At 36.0% G+C, this 16,189-nt stretch overlaps 1 protein-coding gene across 2 annotated transcripts in view; it reads left to right on the forward strand.

Moving 5' to 3' along the window:
* The window catches only part of PELI1 (pellino E3 ubiquitin protein ligase 1), a 60,928-nt gene that overhangs the window by 43,194 nt on the left and 1,545 nt on the right, over positions 1-16,189 (forward strand). The window contains exons 2-7 of one of the 2 annotated variants that reach the window (XR_005832953.1): positions 285-424; positions 3,260-3,389; positions 6,273-6,374; positions 11,895-12,092; positions 12,187-12,375; positions 12,939-14,678. Coding sequence is in view for 1 of the 2 variants with exons in the window: in XM_040623415.1 (XP_040479349.1) it covers positions 354-424; positions 3,260-3,389; positions 6,273-6,374; positions 11,895-12,092; positions 12,187-12,375; positions 12,939-13,505 (1,257 nt within the window). In the remaining variant the exon portion in view is untranslated. Of the gene's footprint in view, positions 1-284; positions 425-3,259; positions 3,390-6,272; positions 6,375-11,894; positions 12,093-12,186; positions 12,376-12,938; positions 15,355-16,189 lie in introns of those variants that run through there. The other variant, XM_040623415.1, reaches the window with a different exon arrangement.

Here is a 16,189-nt window from a genome sequence, read left to right on the forward strand (position 1 = left end):
TTTTATATATAATGTTCAGAGTTTGTAGTTGTAGTTAGTAGAAATAATAGGGAAAAATACTCCTACTCTGTCTTCCTAGAAGTGGAAGTTACCAAATTTGCATTTTTAAACTATTTAAACAGTTGGACCAAATATATAACCACTATAGGGGAAATGTCATACACTTTGTATATTATGTGATAACTTTGCATAATACTATGCTCACAAGGACTGCTAGAAAGTAACCTCTTTATTTAAATTGAAATTCATTGTTCACATTCTTAATGAAAACTTTTTCCCTCTAGGAGATAATGCAAAAGGTGTCCCAAGGCTCCTGACCAGTAAACAAAGATTTGAGAAAGATAGCCAAGCTCATGTTTTCTCCTGATCAAGAAAATCATCCATCCAAAGCACCAGTAAAATATGGTGAACTCATTGTCTTAGGGTAAGTTTTCTCCATCTGATGACACATAAAATTGAATAATATATAGTAAGTTTGACATCCAGGTTAAAATTACTTTTTAGATTGTATATCCTATCTATTTCCAAAAATGATATAAAGCTACAGGATAATATTACCTCAAAATAATATTGATAATGTTAAATCAAGAAACTCTCTTAATCCTCTTTTTTATGCCATCTCTTATAAGTGCTCACATATGCATTAACTTTGCCTTGCCCTTACCCCCAGAAAGAACACAGCTTCTTAAAGATGAAAAATGTAAAGTCTAAATGTCTAAAGTCATATGATTGTTCCATTTGTGTTCCCTATCCCATCTTTTAGAAAAGTTTGCTTCAGATGACTTTACCAAAATCCCTTCCCCATTTAGGTCATTTCATGTAGGTTAGTATTTATTTGCTCCTTTGTCCTTCTGAGGTAATTGTTGCTTTGTGCTTATGGTCCTGTTCTTCTTGTGATAGAGTTGTACAGGCTAAAGATACGATGACTCTGAAGCCCAGAATCTCACTACTTGTTTGCTTCCTAAGTATTCTCATCCATGCACCTTACACAAGACACAATCTAAAGAATGAGGAACAGATGATTCCATATTTCAGTTTATTCAGTCTAAACTTGCATTAACTGTCAAAACAGAGACACAATATTAGTCCATTAGCTAGAGATTTCAGAAACTAGAAATTGCAAATTTTACTTTCCCCCTGATATTTCTTTTCTTCTGTCTAGGAAACAGCTCTAGGACTAATTATATGACTTTAGACATATAAAACAACATGTTTTAGAGTCAGGTTGGTAAAAGTTCTTGTTTAAGTGAGAATGTGTCCCTGGCTTCAGAGGAGAGAGTAAGAAAAAGTCAGAAGATAACATGGAGTTAATGAGCTTGACTAGAAGTCAGGAATGCTAGATTCCAGTACCTATTCCAGCATTACAAGTTATATGACCTTGGGCAAGTCACTTCAGCATTTTGGGTCTTGGTTTCCTCTTTAGTAAAATGACAGACAAGATCATCTAAGGCCTTTTGAGACCTAAAAATCTTTTTTCTCAAAAACAACTTAAAAGATTAGAAACTTATATAGTAACTACAATGTTAGAACTTCACATCACATAGATCTTATTGTATTAATGACAAACAGCTCTTAACTACAAAAGTTGTTCAAAGTTAAATTCTTCTACCAGGAAATCTGATTCATTTGAAGACTGGAGTTTAAAATTTAGTATATGGTTTAAACTGCCTTTCTTAGCCTGGCATTTCTCAGTTAGTCCTTGGCAATAGTGGTGTCTCTGTATCTGGCACTTGGTGTCTTAAAATACAAATAATACTTCTTTCCAGCCATCTAGGAGAAATAAAGTTGGATAAGGTTGTCAGTTTGGTGTTGTCACTACTTTAGAATAGAGTTTTGAGCTACAGAAACACAATGTTTGGGTATAGAGAGTATATCTCCAGAAGAGAAACAAGTCATGTAACTAGGCAGATGGAAGAGTCAGGACCCACAGTGGGACTGGTGGCCACACACAGCCTTAAATTAATACTATATTATCGAAGGGGCGTGACTCTGAACTCTTAGCAAGGCTAGCAAGATTAGCAAGGGCTTTCTCCAACAGAAGTCAGTGTGTTTTATTTTTTATAAAGAATCAGTATAATTTCTGTATATGGCAGTGTGAGTAAAGTCCCTTCTCTTCCTTGTCAGCCACTAATGTAGGCCATTTTCCAATCACTTTCATCCAACCTCAAAACTGTCCCTGGTCCCTGCCTCATTTTCCCTCAGATTGACCAACTATGTATGAGAGACCAGGAAACAAACCAAAGATTTTGTCAGGGGGCAGGGGACAGTGAATGAGGAGAGATTATTATTAAGCCACGGCTCATGCCAAAATGAAGCAATAAAGAATTTTAAAAAGCATGACACAAAACGCCTGGATTCAAATTAGTTTTTCCATTGTCACTTGTGTGGCCTTCAGAAAATGACTTAATTTCTCTGAACCTCTAAGGAATTTTACTCCCCTGAGGAATAACTTAAATTCCTAACCTGTAAAAGTTGGGTGATGCCAATCTCAAGAGTTTGTATGAGGATGGATTAAATGAGGTGCTATATGGTAAAGAACACAGTAGTGCCTAATACATGGTAAACACCCAAATGTTTTGTTGTGAACTTCTTTCCTATCCAGTCCTCACTTATTTGCTTATTTTCAGGACATGTATATGGTATCACGGAGAAATGGTTATAAGATCTGAATGACAAAAATATGTTTAATCACTATTCAGCAGGCATCTCAGTTGGATAGGTTTTGCCAACATAATGTGAATGTGTATGTGCACATTCAAGTCCTAAAACTTATCAGGCTTATCAAACGAGTCTAAAAATTCCTTATTTCAAAAGTTAAGCTATTTAAAATATTTACTGGACAATTAAAGGAGATTCTGTTTTCGACAATTCATACTATACTTTCAAAGGTTGTATTAGCACATGCAAACATTCACCTTTAAAAAAACACAGAATGAGTCATAAGGAATCAGATATGCCATTAATCAGCTCTTGATTATCTTCAATAAAAGAGGGAAGAAAAATACAGATAATTTAAGGCTATTTATAATCCAAAAAGTACTTCTTTGTGACTTGGAATGTAACCAGAATCTCATTTTATTTCATATTCAGACAGCTGGTCTAGGGATCAGCAATTACTGAAGGAAATTTGAGATAACTTACAGTGTGCTAATAGATGATTAATTGGAGATTGGTCCATATTGTAAGGCATAGTAAAGCATTTGTTACAGAATTGTGTGGTTCTTATAAGAGATCACGTAAACTTTTTTTCCCCCATCAGGTATAATGGATCTCTCCCAAACGGCGATAGAGGAAGAAGGAAAAGTAGGTTTGCTTTGTTTAAAAGACCTAAGGCAAATGGGGTGAAGCCCAGCACTGTGCATATTGCTTGTACTCCTCAGGCTGCAAAGGTAAAAAGCAAACAACAAACCAACCCAAATTAAGCTAACTAAGTTAACTTGAGAAATTGAAAGACTCATACATGTTGTCTATATTCTCTAGCATTCCCTTCACATTCTGTACCAGGAGTTTCCTTTTGTTTCGATGGGAGCAGACACTTTGGAGACAATATTTGAAGGGCTTCCATATGGAAGGGCCTCAGACTTTTTTTTTTTTTTTTTTTAATGACAAACCAGGATCAGTGAGTGGAAATTAGAAGGAAACATCCCTTTTCTTATTAAAAAAAAAAAAAAAAGGTAGATTGGGACCAGGGCTTTATCTAGTATTTAGAATTATACAGCTGTCCACCCTGAGAAGTAGGGAGTTTCCACTGTTACTAGACAGGCCTTGCCTGGCCTGAGCTAGGAATGTAGTATATAAGAGAACTCAGGTACTAGAAGCATCGTTTGGATGAGGTTGACATCCTCATTGTTGGATGATGATCTTTTTAAACTAAGTGTTTAATTGTGTGGTTCTTACAAGAGATCTTTATCAGAGATTCTGTGTATGCTCTTATTTTTTGTTTGCTTGCTTTACGACCCTCAAAGCTTTTAACATAGTGCCTTGAACAAAGTGGACCTCAGTTAACTATTAAATTGAATCAAAACTATAAGAGCAAATACCCTGCTGTATCTACAGTATAACTTCCAGTCTCCTGGTATATTTAATGCTTTTAGCTCGTTTTTCTTTCCCCACCAAAATCTCCAGAATCTGAGCCATCATTTCCAGACACTTCGGCTTTTCCTGGAGTGATAGACAATTAGGGGGGATTTTAAATCCTTACATTTCTGTGAATTCCTCTACTTCCAGTTTTGTAACACAGAATTTGTCTTTGATATTTGTTGAGTGAATAAAAATTACAAAGAGTCTCTCAGCTTCTGGAAGTAATTGTATCTTTAGGCAGCCGCTGGGTGTGCATTAATATTTTACCATCTGAGGTATATCTTTGTAAGTTAAATAAACGAGAGATGAAGAAATTGGCATATGGTTAACTTGTTTTAGGTCGTAGCTCCAGTCCCTGAAGTTAATTGAATTTGTTTTGTATCCAGCATGGTGACTAGAACCGTCCTCATGTCTTGATGAGGCCTCCTCTATTACTGTTTGAGACCCAGTGACTGTAGAAAAGGGACAGTTTCTTTTTAAGTGTTTCTTTTTGCTCCTTTGCAGAGAAGGGTTGTGCTAAGCAGGTGGTGAGAGTGAGTGAAAGCTAATGATCCAACCTGAGAAGCTCTGTGCCAGATCTGCCCCTGCAGCGTGTTCTTGCATTGGGGGTACACCACTTCTTTGTGTAGGGTTGTCTCCCCTGTTGTCCCCAACCGCTAATGCCATGTAAGCCTGCAAATCACAGCCAGAAAATGCACCTATATATTTCCAAGTGCCCCTTTCACAGTTAATACTACCTCTGATGGAGAACCACTAGCAGAGGGAAAATAGTTATAATCCCTATTTCTAAAATGCCTTATTCTGGCAGTCATCTGGGATAAGGTTAAACCCTGCCTTTCAGTCCAGTGAGAACTTAACTAGACATAGTTCTTATTCTTAATCTAAGACTAGGTTTAATAGCTAAAAAAAAGCCAGAGATTACAATCTCAAAGTACACAAAAACCTGTGTTTTTAAGTCTCTTTAGCCATTAAGAATTCATAACTTCCAAGATTCTGGGGAGTTATTTGATTGAGAAATCATTGCTTTATGCTAAGTTAAAGTAATTGGAGGTTTTAAAGTCTATAAAACAATTATATAATGTTTATTTTAAAAACATCAACAGCGTGCATGGGAATGATGTACAAGAGATCTACAACCTCTGTCTACATAGAGGTTGGATACCTCTATGAAGAGAGGGGAGTGAGAGAAACGTGTAAGCAGCCTTGAGGCTGTCTGTTGAATTTAATTTAAGAAACCAGAAGCAAAAATGGCATTGCTGTGCTTTGATAAAGCTGGGTAGTTGGTACCCAGGTGTTTTATATATTCTCTTTAAATATGTGAAAATTTCACAGCCTTAATTAATTTTAAAGCTATTATTTTAAGGCTTTATCTATTATAGATTACCTACAAATTGAAACCAAGTAAGGTTTTATAATGCCAATGTTCTAATTAAGAGACTTTTTTTTAATTTAGCTTCTTTGCTTTGTATAATCATTCTTTTGTGTCTTTGTATCTGTTTTCCTTTTATGCAGCCTGTTTCCACTTCCTTTGTGCAGGTTTTCCCCGTTTCTGATGTTATCTTCAACTTTTATACATAGAAAACGCCCGAAAACAAAACCGAAAAGTTCTTTTTAGCAATGTTTTTAGTTTTAGTTTGGGATAAGTCAGAAGTATAGTCGTAAGCATTATGTCCATTTCCTTTGGTAATGTTTAATCATTCTATGAATTTTTCCATATTTGCCCCGCATATGGCAAATATTTGTCACCTTAGAGAGTCACAGAATGATTAAGAAAACCATTTAACTCTGCTTATTGTTGGTAACTTGTTTATAACTCTTTGAGTTACTTTAAAAATAAGAATCTTATCTTGCAAAATTTTGTATTTTCTCCTTATTAGAGATCAAGTACTGTTTTCAGTTTCTACATGGGGTTTGATTTTGATTCTTTTATAATTTAAAAATATTTATAAGGGAGCCCGAGATTTTACAGTGTTTTTATACAATGAAATTATGTTCTTACTCTGTAACGTCTTCAAAGTGTTCGTGTACACCCCACTCAACCTGAGTAACTGCTGTCATGACCAGCGGAGGTTACAGAAGAGTTATTAATTTCTTCCTTAAATTTTGTCAAACGTGATAGATTACTTTTCTTTTTTGAATTTGATTTGATTGGCCTACCAGCTAATTTTTGCTATTGATCTTTTCTTTCTTAGGCAATAAGCAACAAGGACCAGCACAGCATATCATATACCTTATCTCGGGCCCAGACAGTGGTGGTTGAATATACTCATGACAGTAACACTGATATGTTTCAGGTAATATAACATCTGAATTTTTTTTTTCCTTAAAAAACAAAAAAGTTGAAAACCTGTTGTCAGTGATTTTTGCTGTGGTAAGCTTAATGATTATCATATTTTAGTCATGTATTACATTAAAATATATATTGATTTCTAAATCTCATATATGGAAGTTGGCATAGCATGGTTAAGAAATGGGCTCTCGTAAACATTACTTAACCACTCTATGCCTCAGTTTCCTCCTATGAAGTCCAGATAATAGAGCTTCCCTCATATGACATTTAGGAGGCTTAAATGTGTCAGTACATGTAAAGTGCTCAAAGTTGGGCCAGGGAGCTAGTAAACACTTAGCTATTAATAATAGTGGTTATAATAATAGCTCAGTTAGCTATTATCCAAAAAAAAGAACCAAGGAATATTCTGCACATATTTATGATGGTTTTTGCCACTATTTCCCACCTTCCTCTCTAGGTAGTAAATGTGCATGCAGTCTCTAATTGTCCATACCATGTTTGTGATCAGCTTGTTTTTCAGCACATATTTGCTCCAAGCTACTAACGCAGTAAAAGGGGTTTTTTTTTTTGTTTTTTTTTCCTCTCATTTTTGTACCAATCCAGTGGTGATGTTTTTATAGACTTGATAGATGATAGAACAGTCAAACACAAAGATGTAAACAGAAGCCATGATGTCTTCTCCCTTGTTTGGTTTTGTAAAGCCCTGGAATTTTTGGAAACAGATAGGACATAATGTACCTGATAATGTTGCTCTTACAATTACTGTCCCAGTGACTTTTCAATTTTTATTTTACAAGATTGAACATGAAAAGGCCTGAAGATGTCTTTAATTATAACCAATAGCAAGATATTTCTCATTGAAGTCACTTGTTCCCCTCCAGCCCTTCTAGTAGAATATTGAATTTTTTAGAATAGTGTCTCTATAGTTAATATCAGAATATGGATGTATGTTTATCTGTCTTGCTTTTGCCAAAAAGCTTTGAAATAAATAAGATCTTTAATGAAGATGAAGGTTGGGGTCTTAGTGAGAACTTAACACAAGCTTGAGGATGATTTTCCACATTTTATTTCACTGACAACCAGTTAAAATAAATATGCTTAATTAGCTTTTTTAAAAAATTTTTTTTTATTTTAATGTTTTTTTTATTATATTATGTTAGTCACCATACAGTACATCCCTGGTTTCTGATGTAAAGTTCGATGATTCATTAGTTGCGTATAACACCCAGTGCACCATGCAATACGTGCCCTCCTTAATACCAATCACCAGTCTATCCCATTCCCCCACCCCCCCTCCCCTCTGAAGCCCAGTTTGTTTCTCATAGTCCATAGTCTCTCATGCTTCATTTCCCTTTCTGATTACCCCCCCTTTCTTTATCCCTTTCTTCCCCTACCGATCTTCCTAGTTCTTATGTTCCATAGATGAGAGAAATCATATGATAATTGTCTTTCTCTGCTTGACTTATTTCACTAAGCATTATCTCCTCCAGTGCCGTCCATGTTGCAGCAAATGTTGAGAACTCGTTCTTTCTGATAGCTGAGTAATATTCCATTGTATATATGGACCACAACTTGTTAATCCAGTCATCTGTTGAAGGGCATCTCGGTTCCTTCCACGATTTAGCTATTGTGGACAATGCTGCTATGAACACTGGGGTGCATATAGCCCTTCTCTTCACTACGTCTGTGTCTTTGGGGTAAATACCCAGTAGTGCAATGGCTGGGTCATAGGGTAGCTCTATTTTTAACTTTTTAAGGGACCTCCACACTGTTTTCCAGAGTGGCTGTACTAACTTACATTCCCACCAACAATGTAGGAGGGATCCCCTTTCTCCACATCCTCTCCAGCAATTGTTGTTTCTTGCCTTGTCGATTTTTGCCATTCTAACTGGCGTAAGGTGGTAGCTTAGTGTGGTTTTGATTTGAATTTCCCTGATGGCTAATGATTTTGAACATTTTTTCATGTGTCTGTTAGCCATTTGTATGTCTTTATTGGAAAAGTGTCTGTTCATATCTTCTGCCCATTTTATGATTTGTTTATTTGTTTCTCGCGTATTGAGTTTGAGAAGTTCTCTGTAGATCTTGGATACAAGTCTTTTATCTGTAGCATCATTTGCAAATATATTCTCCCATTCCGTGGGCTGCCTCTTATTTTTGACTGTTTCCTTGGCTGTGCAGAAACTTTTAATCTTGATGAAGTCCCACAAGTTCATTTTATCTTTTGTTTCTCTTGCCTTTGGAGATGTGTCATGAAAAAGGTTGGCTGATATCATAGAGGTTGCTCCCTATGTTCTCCTCTAGGATTTTGATGGATTCCTGTCTCACATCGAGGTCTTTCATCTATTTGGAGTTTATCTTTGTGTATGGTGTGAGAAAGTGGTCAAGTTTCATTCTTTTGAAATTAGCTTTTTTAAAAATAAAGATGCTACCTAGGTGTTTGACCTCAGACTAGAATTTTAGTTTCAGAAAATACCTTGAGGGGCGCCTGGGTAGCGCAGTCGTTGAGCGTCTGCCTTCGGCTCAGGGCGTGATCCCGGCATTCCGGGATCGAGTCCCACATCGGGCTCCTCCGCTGTGAGCCTGCTTCTTCCTCTCCCACTCCCCCTGCTTGTGTTTCCTCTCTCGCTGGCTGTCTCTATCTCTGTCAAATGAATAAATAAAATCTTTTAAAAAAAATTAAAAAAAGAAAAAAAAAAGAAAATACCTTGAATTCCTTTGTTTACTCCTTATTTTTTGTCAATAAAGTTACTTAAATCTTGTGAATTAAAGGTTACAAGGTTAGTTGGGTAGAATTGGGATTAAACCAGGCATTCTGAATTATAGAACGGTGTGTTTACGATCTTATGAAGGTCCTTAAATAAGTTGCAGTATTTTTGTTTTTTTCCTTTTCATAAAGGAATAGAGAGTTTTTCCTAAATAGTAGTCATGATGCTCCTTCTACAAAGCATTATGCCAATGGAAAATCCAAACATTTCTACATTAAAAAACCGGAGATATGGGGCGCCTGGGTGGCTCAGTCATTAAACGTCTGCCTTCGGCCCAGAACGTGATCCCAGGGTGCTGGGATCGAGCCCCGCATCAGGCTCCCTACTCCATTGGGAGCCTGCTTCTTCCTCTCCCACTCCCCCTGCTCGTGTTCCCTCTCTCGCTGGCTGTCTCTCTCTGTCAAATAAATAAATAAAATCTTAAAAACAAACAAACAAAACAAAACGGAGATATATCTGAAACTACCCTGATAAATGAGCCGGTTTTTGAGGAACTGGTTTTATAATCATCCTAGGATTGCCTGCCTTCCAAACTGAACAAGAACATTTATTGTTCAATTCATCAGCTATTCAGACTCCAACTCTCTGCATTGGTTAACACTATGAAGTAAACAAAGGAGACAGGACAGGTTGATTGTATTCATAGGTGCTACACTGGCCGTCTAAATGTGAAGTACAGGCTTCTGACTGGGTTGAAGAAGGGCGAGGGAAAGACTTCATCGTAGTGCCTTTTTATCCAGACGTTCGTTTGTTTGTTTGTTTTTCATCAAGTTGAGTAGGATTTTGTCGGTCCAGCCAGTAGAAAGGCATTCTGACAAAAGAGATGGCCAAGTACAGTGTGGTAGAAGATTGACAAGTGAGCTGCTTGTAGCTAGAATATACTTTTCATGTGAATAACAATGATAGGAAATTAAGCTGGATTGGTGGGAAGCAAATTGTGAAGTCAGTTTCTAATTATTATAGAAATAAGAAACTAAGAAGTTTGGATAGTCTGTAAGGAACCATTAGGGTTTTTAATGAGAGTGGGAGGGAATGACATGATTAGTAGCAGTTAGAAAGAGGAGGAATTACTAAAATTTAGCTTAACACAGTTGTATTTTGGCATCTGATCATGATCACGTAGGTTTTTTTGTCTTTATAGATACTTAAGATTTCTTCCTTCTTCCCTGTCTTGACCAATATTGCTTTGATGTCTTAAATCTCCTCTAAGTCCCAGATCAAATATCAGCTCTTCTGGAACAATCTCTCCCAAAAAAGTGCCACTTCTGAATATCTTGATACTAAATATCAACCCTCAATCCATTCCTGGGCCTACATCTTTTGGATCTAAAAGAGCCTTTTATTCTTAGAAATATTTTCAGTTTCTAAGGTCTGAGACCATTTTCTTTGGATATCATTATATTTAAAAGCAGGAAAAGGGACATCCAGTCTTAAGTTTGTTAACCAGCCAGTTTTCTTCTAAAACTATCCAAACTAAAGAAAGACTTATACTTGATGATAGGACAAAAATGCTAAAAGGATTTTATCCAAAAGTGTGTGGTTATGAGGAATTCTTGAGGCTCAACTATGCAAAGAATGACTTTGAAGTGTCATCATCATTGTTGAGGGTCAGTGTTTTTTCTCAGTATCCACTTTTTTCAATCTTATGATATTACTTTATAACAAATACATGAGTGAACTCATCATTTTTAAATGTTTACTTTAAAACCGTGTGACACTTGTCAGGTCTGTCATCTATTCCACAGATTTCCTTTTTTCTTTTCATTTTTATATGTTTACTTTAAAACCCTGTGACACTTAATCAGTTCTGTCTTCTATTTCCTTTTTTCTTCTCACCTTTCATCTCTCAAAATGAAAATTTATGTATTTATTACCTAGTACCTCTGAAGATGTTTTAATTTGCCAACCCACCCACGAGAACTCTTATCTGGGAACCTTGTCTCTAAAATATGGCCAAGAACCAGGAAGAAAATAAAAGGGACATCGAGGCATATTAAAAAAAGGCCACATAGGCCATGCACTAAAATTCCTTTGCTCCCTGGTGAATCCTTTAGGAACTTACCAAGAACCTTTTGAAATACTTTTCTTTAAAGTTTAGTTTTTTTTGATTGCTCAACCCACAGCAGAATAATAGTGGCTGGTTAGAGGAGGGGTATGCTTCTAGAGTCAAGTATGCCCAACAGCAAGAACGGATAGCTAACAACCTGACAGAACACACGAGAATATCTATAAAGTATACATAAGACCTCAAAACAAAGCTATGTAAGCCTGTAACATAAGAATCAGCCTTCTTGTACACCTTTATAGCACCTTAAGACATCACTGCATTCAGTGTTATATAAATGGTATTTAGAGTTTAATGTCCTGGTGGAGTCATCATAAAAGATTTACTTGTATGTTCACTATGTTCTGTTAAAGAAGGTAGAGTAATACATGGTATGCATATTTCCATCCAAAGGGGTTAAAATTAAAATCTGAAGCCATCTAGAAATCTCACCCATCCTAAACTCTGCATTCCCTGAGAGTTTCATATATTCTGGATGGTAAGTTCCCACTTACTCCTGTGCTCTAAATAATTATTATGTCAGAACAAGTTTGACAGATTAGTTTTCTAAGGTGTAGATGCTCTCAGAGTTAAGTATAAGTTTGAGTTTTAGAAATTTCAGAGGCTTAATCATTTCATCTTCTTGTACCTTTCTTGAATGGATTTTCTTCTGTGTTCCTTTCAATGGGTTTATAGATATTTCTTTTTCCCTTAGATTGGTCGGTCGACTGAAAGTCCTATTGATTTTGTAGTCACTGACACAGTTCCTGGAAGCCAAAGTAATTCTGATACACAGTCAGTGCAAAGCACTATATCAAGATTTGCCTGTAGAATCATATGTGAACGGAATCCCCCCTTTACAGCACGGATTTATGCTGCAGGATTTGACTCATCAAAAAACATCTTTCTTGGGGTAAAAAGCTTTTTTCCTAAATGATGCATTATTTTTAAGCGCTCTGTTTCCAAATTACAAAGAACTGGAAGCTCACTATTCTTATTGCTACTAGGAGAAGGCTGCCAAATGGAAGACATCAGATGGGCAGATGGATGGTTTGACCACTAATGGCGTTCTTGTTATGCATCCTCGAAATGGGTTCACAGAAGACTCCAAGCCTGGAATATGGAGAGAAATATCAGTGTGTGGAAATGTATTCAGCCTGCGGGAAACCAGATCAGCTCAGCAGAGAGGAAAAATGGTAAGTATTGAGATGTAGCTTCTTATTTAGCTCCAGTAAACACATTGGGTGAGTTGGACTGAATACATTATATAATTCCAAAGACTCTCAGATCTCTTGCTGACACAGAGTACTTAAGTCTGACTACCAAAAACATGGACCACTAAATATACTAGAGGGTACTATCTTAATGCTTCAATCAGGACACTTTAAAAATTTGTTCTTTAATATTATGTTAATATATTTTAAAACCTAAGCTTTCCTAAATTAAATAGCACTGTGTACTTCCTATTTATATCTCTTTGACTATGATATATATGGGAAATATTAGACTTACTGAGTAGCCAGATGTTTTAGTCATAAATTGTCTTCAGTATAAGGCTGAAAAGAAATACGTTCCTACTCAATATTTTATCCTTGATTTTTAAACTTGTATTTTTCATGACTGCCATTAGACTTTCTTATATTTAGTAACAATCATAGGAAATCTCTGTTCTTGAGTAAGGAGCATGTAAGACCAAAACTCTCATGTAAAAATTGAAAACACAGTGGTGAATGTGTTTTTTTATTCTTGTTTCTTCTAGGTGGAAATTGAAACCAATCAGTTACAAGATGGCTCATTAATTGACCTCTGCGGGGCAACGTTGCTGTGGCGTACTGCAGAAGGCCTTTCCCACACTCCTACGGTGAAGCATTTAGAAGCTTTAAGACAGGAAATCAATGCAGCACGACCTCAGTGCCCTGTAGGGTTCAACACACTAGCATTTCCTAGTATGAAGAGGAAAGATGTTGTCGATGAAAAACAACCATGGGTGTATCTAAACTGCGGCCATGTGCATGGCTATCATAACTGGGGAAACAAAGAAGAACGTGATGGAAAAGATCGTGAATGTCCCATGTGTAGGTCTGTTGGGCCCTATGTCCCTCTGTGGCTTGGATGTGAAGCTGGATTTTATGTGGACGCCGGCCCTCCAACCCATGCGTTCAGCCCCTGTGGGCATGTGTGTTCAGAAAAGACAACTGCCTATTGGTCCCAGATCCCGCTTCCTCATGGTACTCATACTTTTCATGCAGCCTGCCCCTTTTGTGCACATCAGTTGGCTGGTGAACAAGGCTACATCAGACTTATTTTCCAAGGACCTCTAGACTAACAGTTGTCCTCCAGGACTACATTATAAATTTATAAGCTAAGTGAGTTGGGTTTTCCAACCTGTTGTCCATGTCACAGTTTCTCTGCTCTGGTCATTTGCATTAAGATGAAGAATTTTTTTAAACATTTATAATAAATAGTAACAATTTCTGATCAAAAAATCTGGGAAATTCATGAAAAATAATTTCTGGAAGAACCAGACTTCTGAATTCTGAGTTTTGAAAATATATTTTGAGGATAAAAAGACACAGTCTAATTTGTTGCCTTCCTTTTAGTGTTTTTGAATCACCCATCCTCAGTGTTGAAAAATTGTTTTATATAACTGAGGGTACTGTTGGTTCAAACTATGTTAGTTTACAGTTTGTTGCAAACATTGTAAAATACAGCAACATGTATATTAACTTTTTTCTATTTATCTTTATTATAGAAAATATCTTAGAATGTTCTTGATAGAGTAGCGTGGTAACGATGGTGTCACACTCTCGGTGTGAATGGTAGTTTAGCGAGCATAGCTCAAGGATTTGCAAGCTTAGAAAGGACAAGAGAGCCTCTCTCCCCACCCCCTTCTAAATATGGAATTTGGTAAATTAAAATACTTTGTAAAACCAAATTCATATTAATTATTATTGTGTAAGAGCTGTTTGTTTTTAACCACATTGAATATAATCAGGAAAGTTTTTTTCTTAATGTTTCTCTCAAGTGTAGTATATAACAAAAACTTAATGCTAAGAAACATTTTATATGCTCCTTTGAATATGCAATTTAATCTAGATTATCTATTTTTCTCCCATGATAACTAATCTGTTTTTAGTACCAGCAACATTTGGCAAGTTTATTTTTTAGATATAAACTGTGGTTCATCTGTTCACTGTTTCTAGAAAAAATCATTTTCATGAGGAAAAGCATAAATTAACAAGGAGGAGAGTGACTTGGTTTGCTTTTAGAAGAAGAATTATTTAATTGATTAGTCTGTGTGTGGTCTTATCCAGGCATTATAAATGTAGAGAGATGCAAAGGGTTCAATGACAATAGTGCCCCCTTTTTTTTTAACCTAGCAGACCAGCCTTAAATTGTGGGCTTTGAATCCTAAGGAGAGTTGCCACCGTGTGACTCAAGGAAATGTTTGGTTGCAGAGGAGCACCAGTGACAGCGAGTAGAGGAACATACTTGCATGGTATGTTTATTCTCTAATTCCAATAAGTTCTTTGCTTAAAGAAGCAAGAAAATGTTTCTTCACTCCCTCCTGTCCCCTTTTTTTTAATGCTCCACAAGGGAAGTATAGACAGTTACACTACATCAAACCCTTTGTGACACTTGTAGAAATCAGTACACTTTTAGATTAGACAGAATCTTTTTTTTTTTAATCTTTTGATTTGTTTTCCTTTAGTTCGAAAGTTGTGTAATAATTGACTCTAGCAAATTTTCATATGTGGTAGTATAGCTTTAATTTATAACTATTACTATGCTGTTCTGCATTTTCTTTTGGCTTAAAAAAAAAACAGAAACAAAACCTGTTGCTTAGAAGCCATGAACTATTTACTTTAATTCAACTTGTCAAAATTTCCTTGTTTTTAAAAATGATCATTTGGGTTCACTCAGGAAATGCATGTCAGGAAACTTGTATTATAAGTTTACTAGTTGTGATGTATCAGTAACTGCTGTTACCCCCTTTTCAAAGAAATATAATTGATTTTGAAGTTTTCTAGATAGTCACATGCTTTGTGACTAATGCAAGGAAATCAAGTCCTGTGTTGTATTTGTTCTAGTCATTTCTATTCAGGCTATATATTGTAGTTAATTTTTATTTGCAATTAATTTATTCAAACTAAGTAAATACTTTTCAAAATAGATACTTGAATTTGTCTCTGTGAGTTCGTTTTTGCATAACTGAGAATGGGAAACCAGAAATGAACACTTGTGCACAAATCTACCCCCACTTCAAAAATGTTCACTTGAAATAGATGAAGAATTTGTGTTTAATGTAACACTATAAATCTCTGGTTCTCTTGGGAAAGCATCTCTTACTTATTAATAATGGAACTTTGTTTAGTGGTTGAATAATTAAAGCTTTAGTTAAGTCCAGCTAGGGAGTTGGCTCTCTGCAAGATTGGGATAGTAGAACGCTGAAGCAGTGCTTCAGTGACCGTGAAGGGTTCATGGTCTTCCCAGAGTGCCTCATTTCCCCCCTGCTCCCACCCATGAAAAGTCGGGTTCATTTTCTGTCAAATTCAAGTTTTGAAAACTCAGGTAATTTAAATCATTAGGTGTTTTTCTGTTCAAGCATTTTGAATATTGGTTCTGTCATTTTGCAGATGCCTAATGAAACACTTTTAATCACTCAGTTGTATTAAGGGAATATCAATATTCTGGCCAAGGAGAAAAAGTTGTCATTAGTTCTCCCAAATATACTCGAAAGAAAGATCATCTTTACAGCTTAACTCTTTTATCAGTATGATCTTACCATCTAAATGTTCCTTAATTTGTATAGGGAATTTCCCTTCATCTAACACGTTAGGGTCATGAAGTGAGACCGGGTAAATATCCAAGAGGAGGAGTCTTACCAGGCTATCTTCTTGAAGCTGTAATTGCTTACTTCTACCATTTTAAAAATATTCTGGTACATATAAAATAGGAAAGGAATATTTAATAATGTAAATAAATATATAATTACATCTAACATGAGTA

Source organism: Ursus maritimus, unplaced genomic scaffold, assembly GCF_017311325.1.
Source record: "Ursus maritimus isolate PB19 unplaced genomic scaffold, ASM1731132v1 scaffold_6, whole genome shotgun sequence".
Taxonomy (NCBI): domain Eukaryota; kingdom Metazoa; phylum Chordata; class Mammalia; order Carnivora; family Ursidae; genus Ursus; species Ursus maritimus.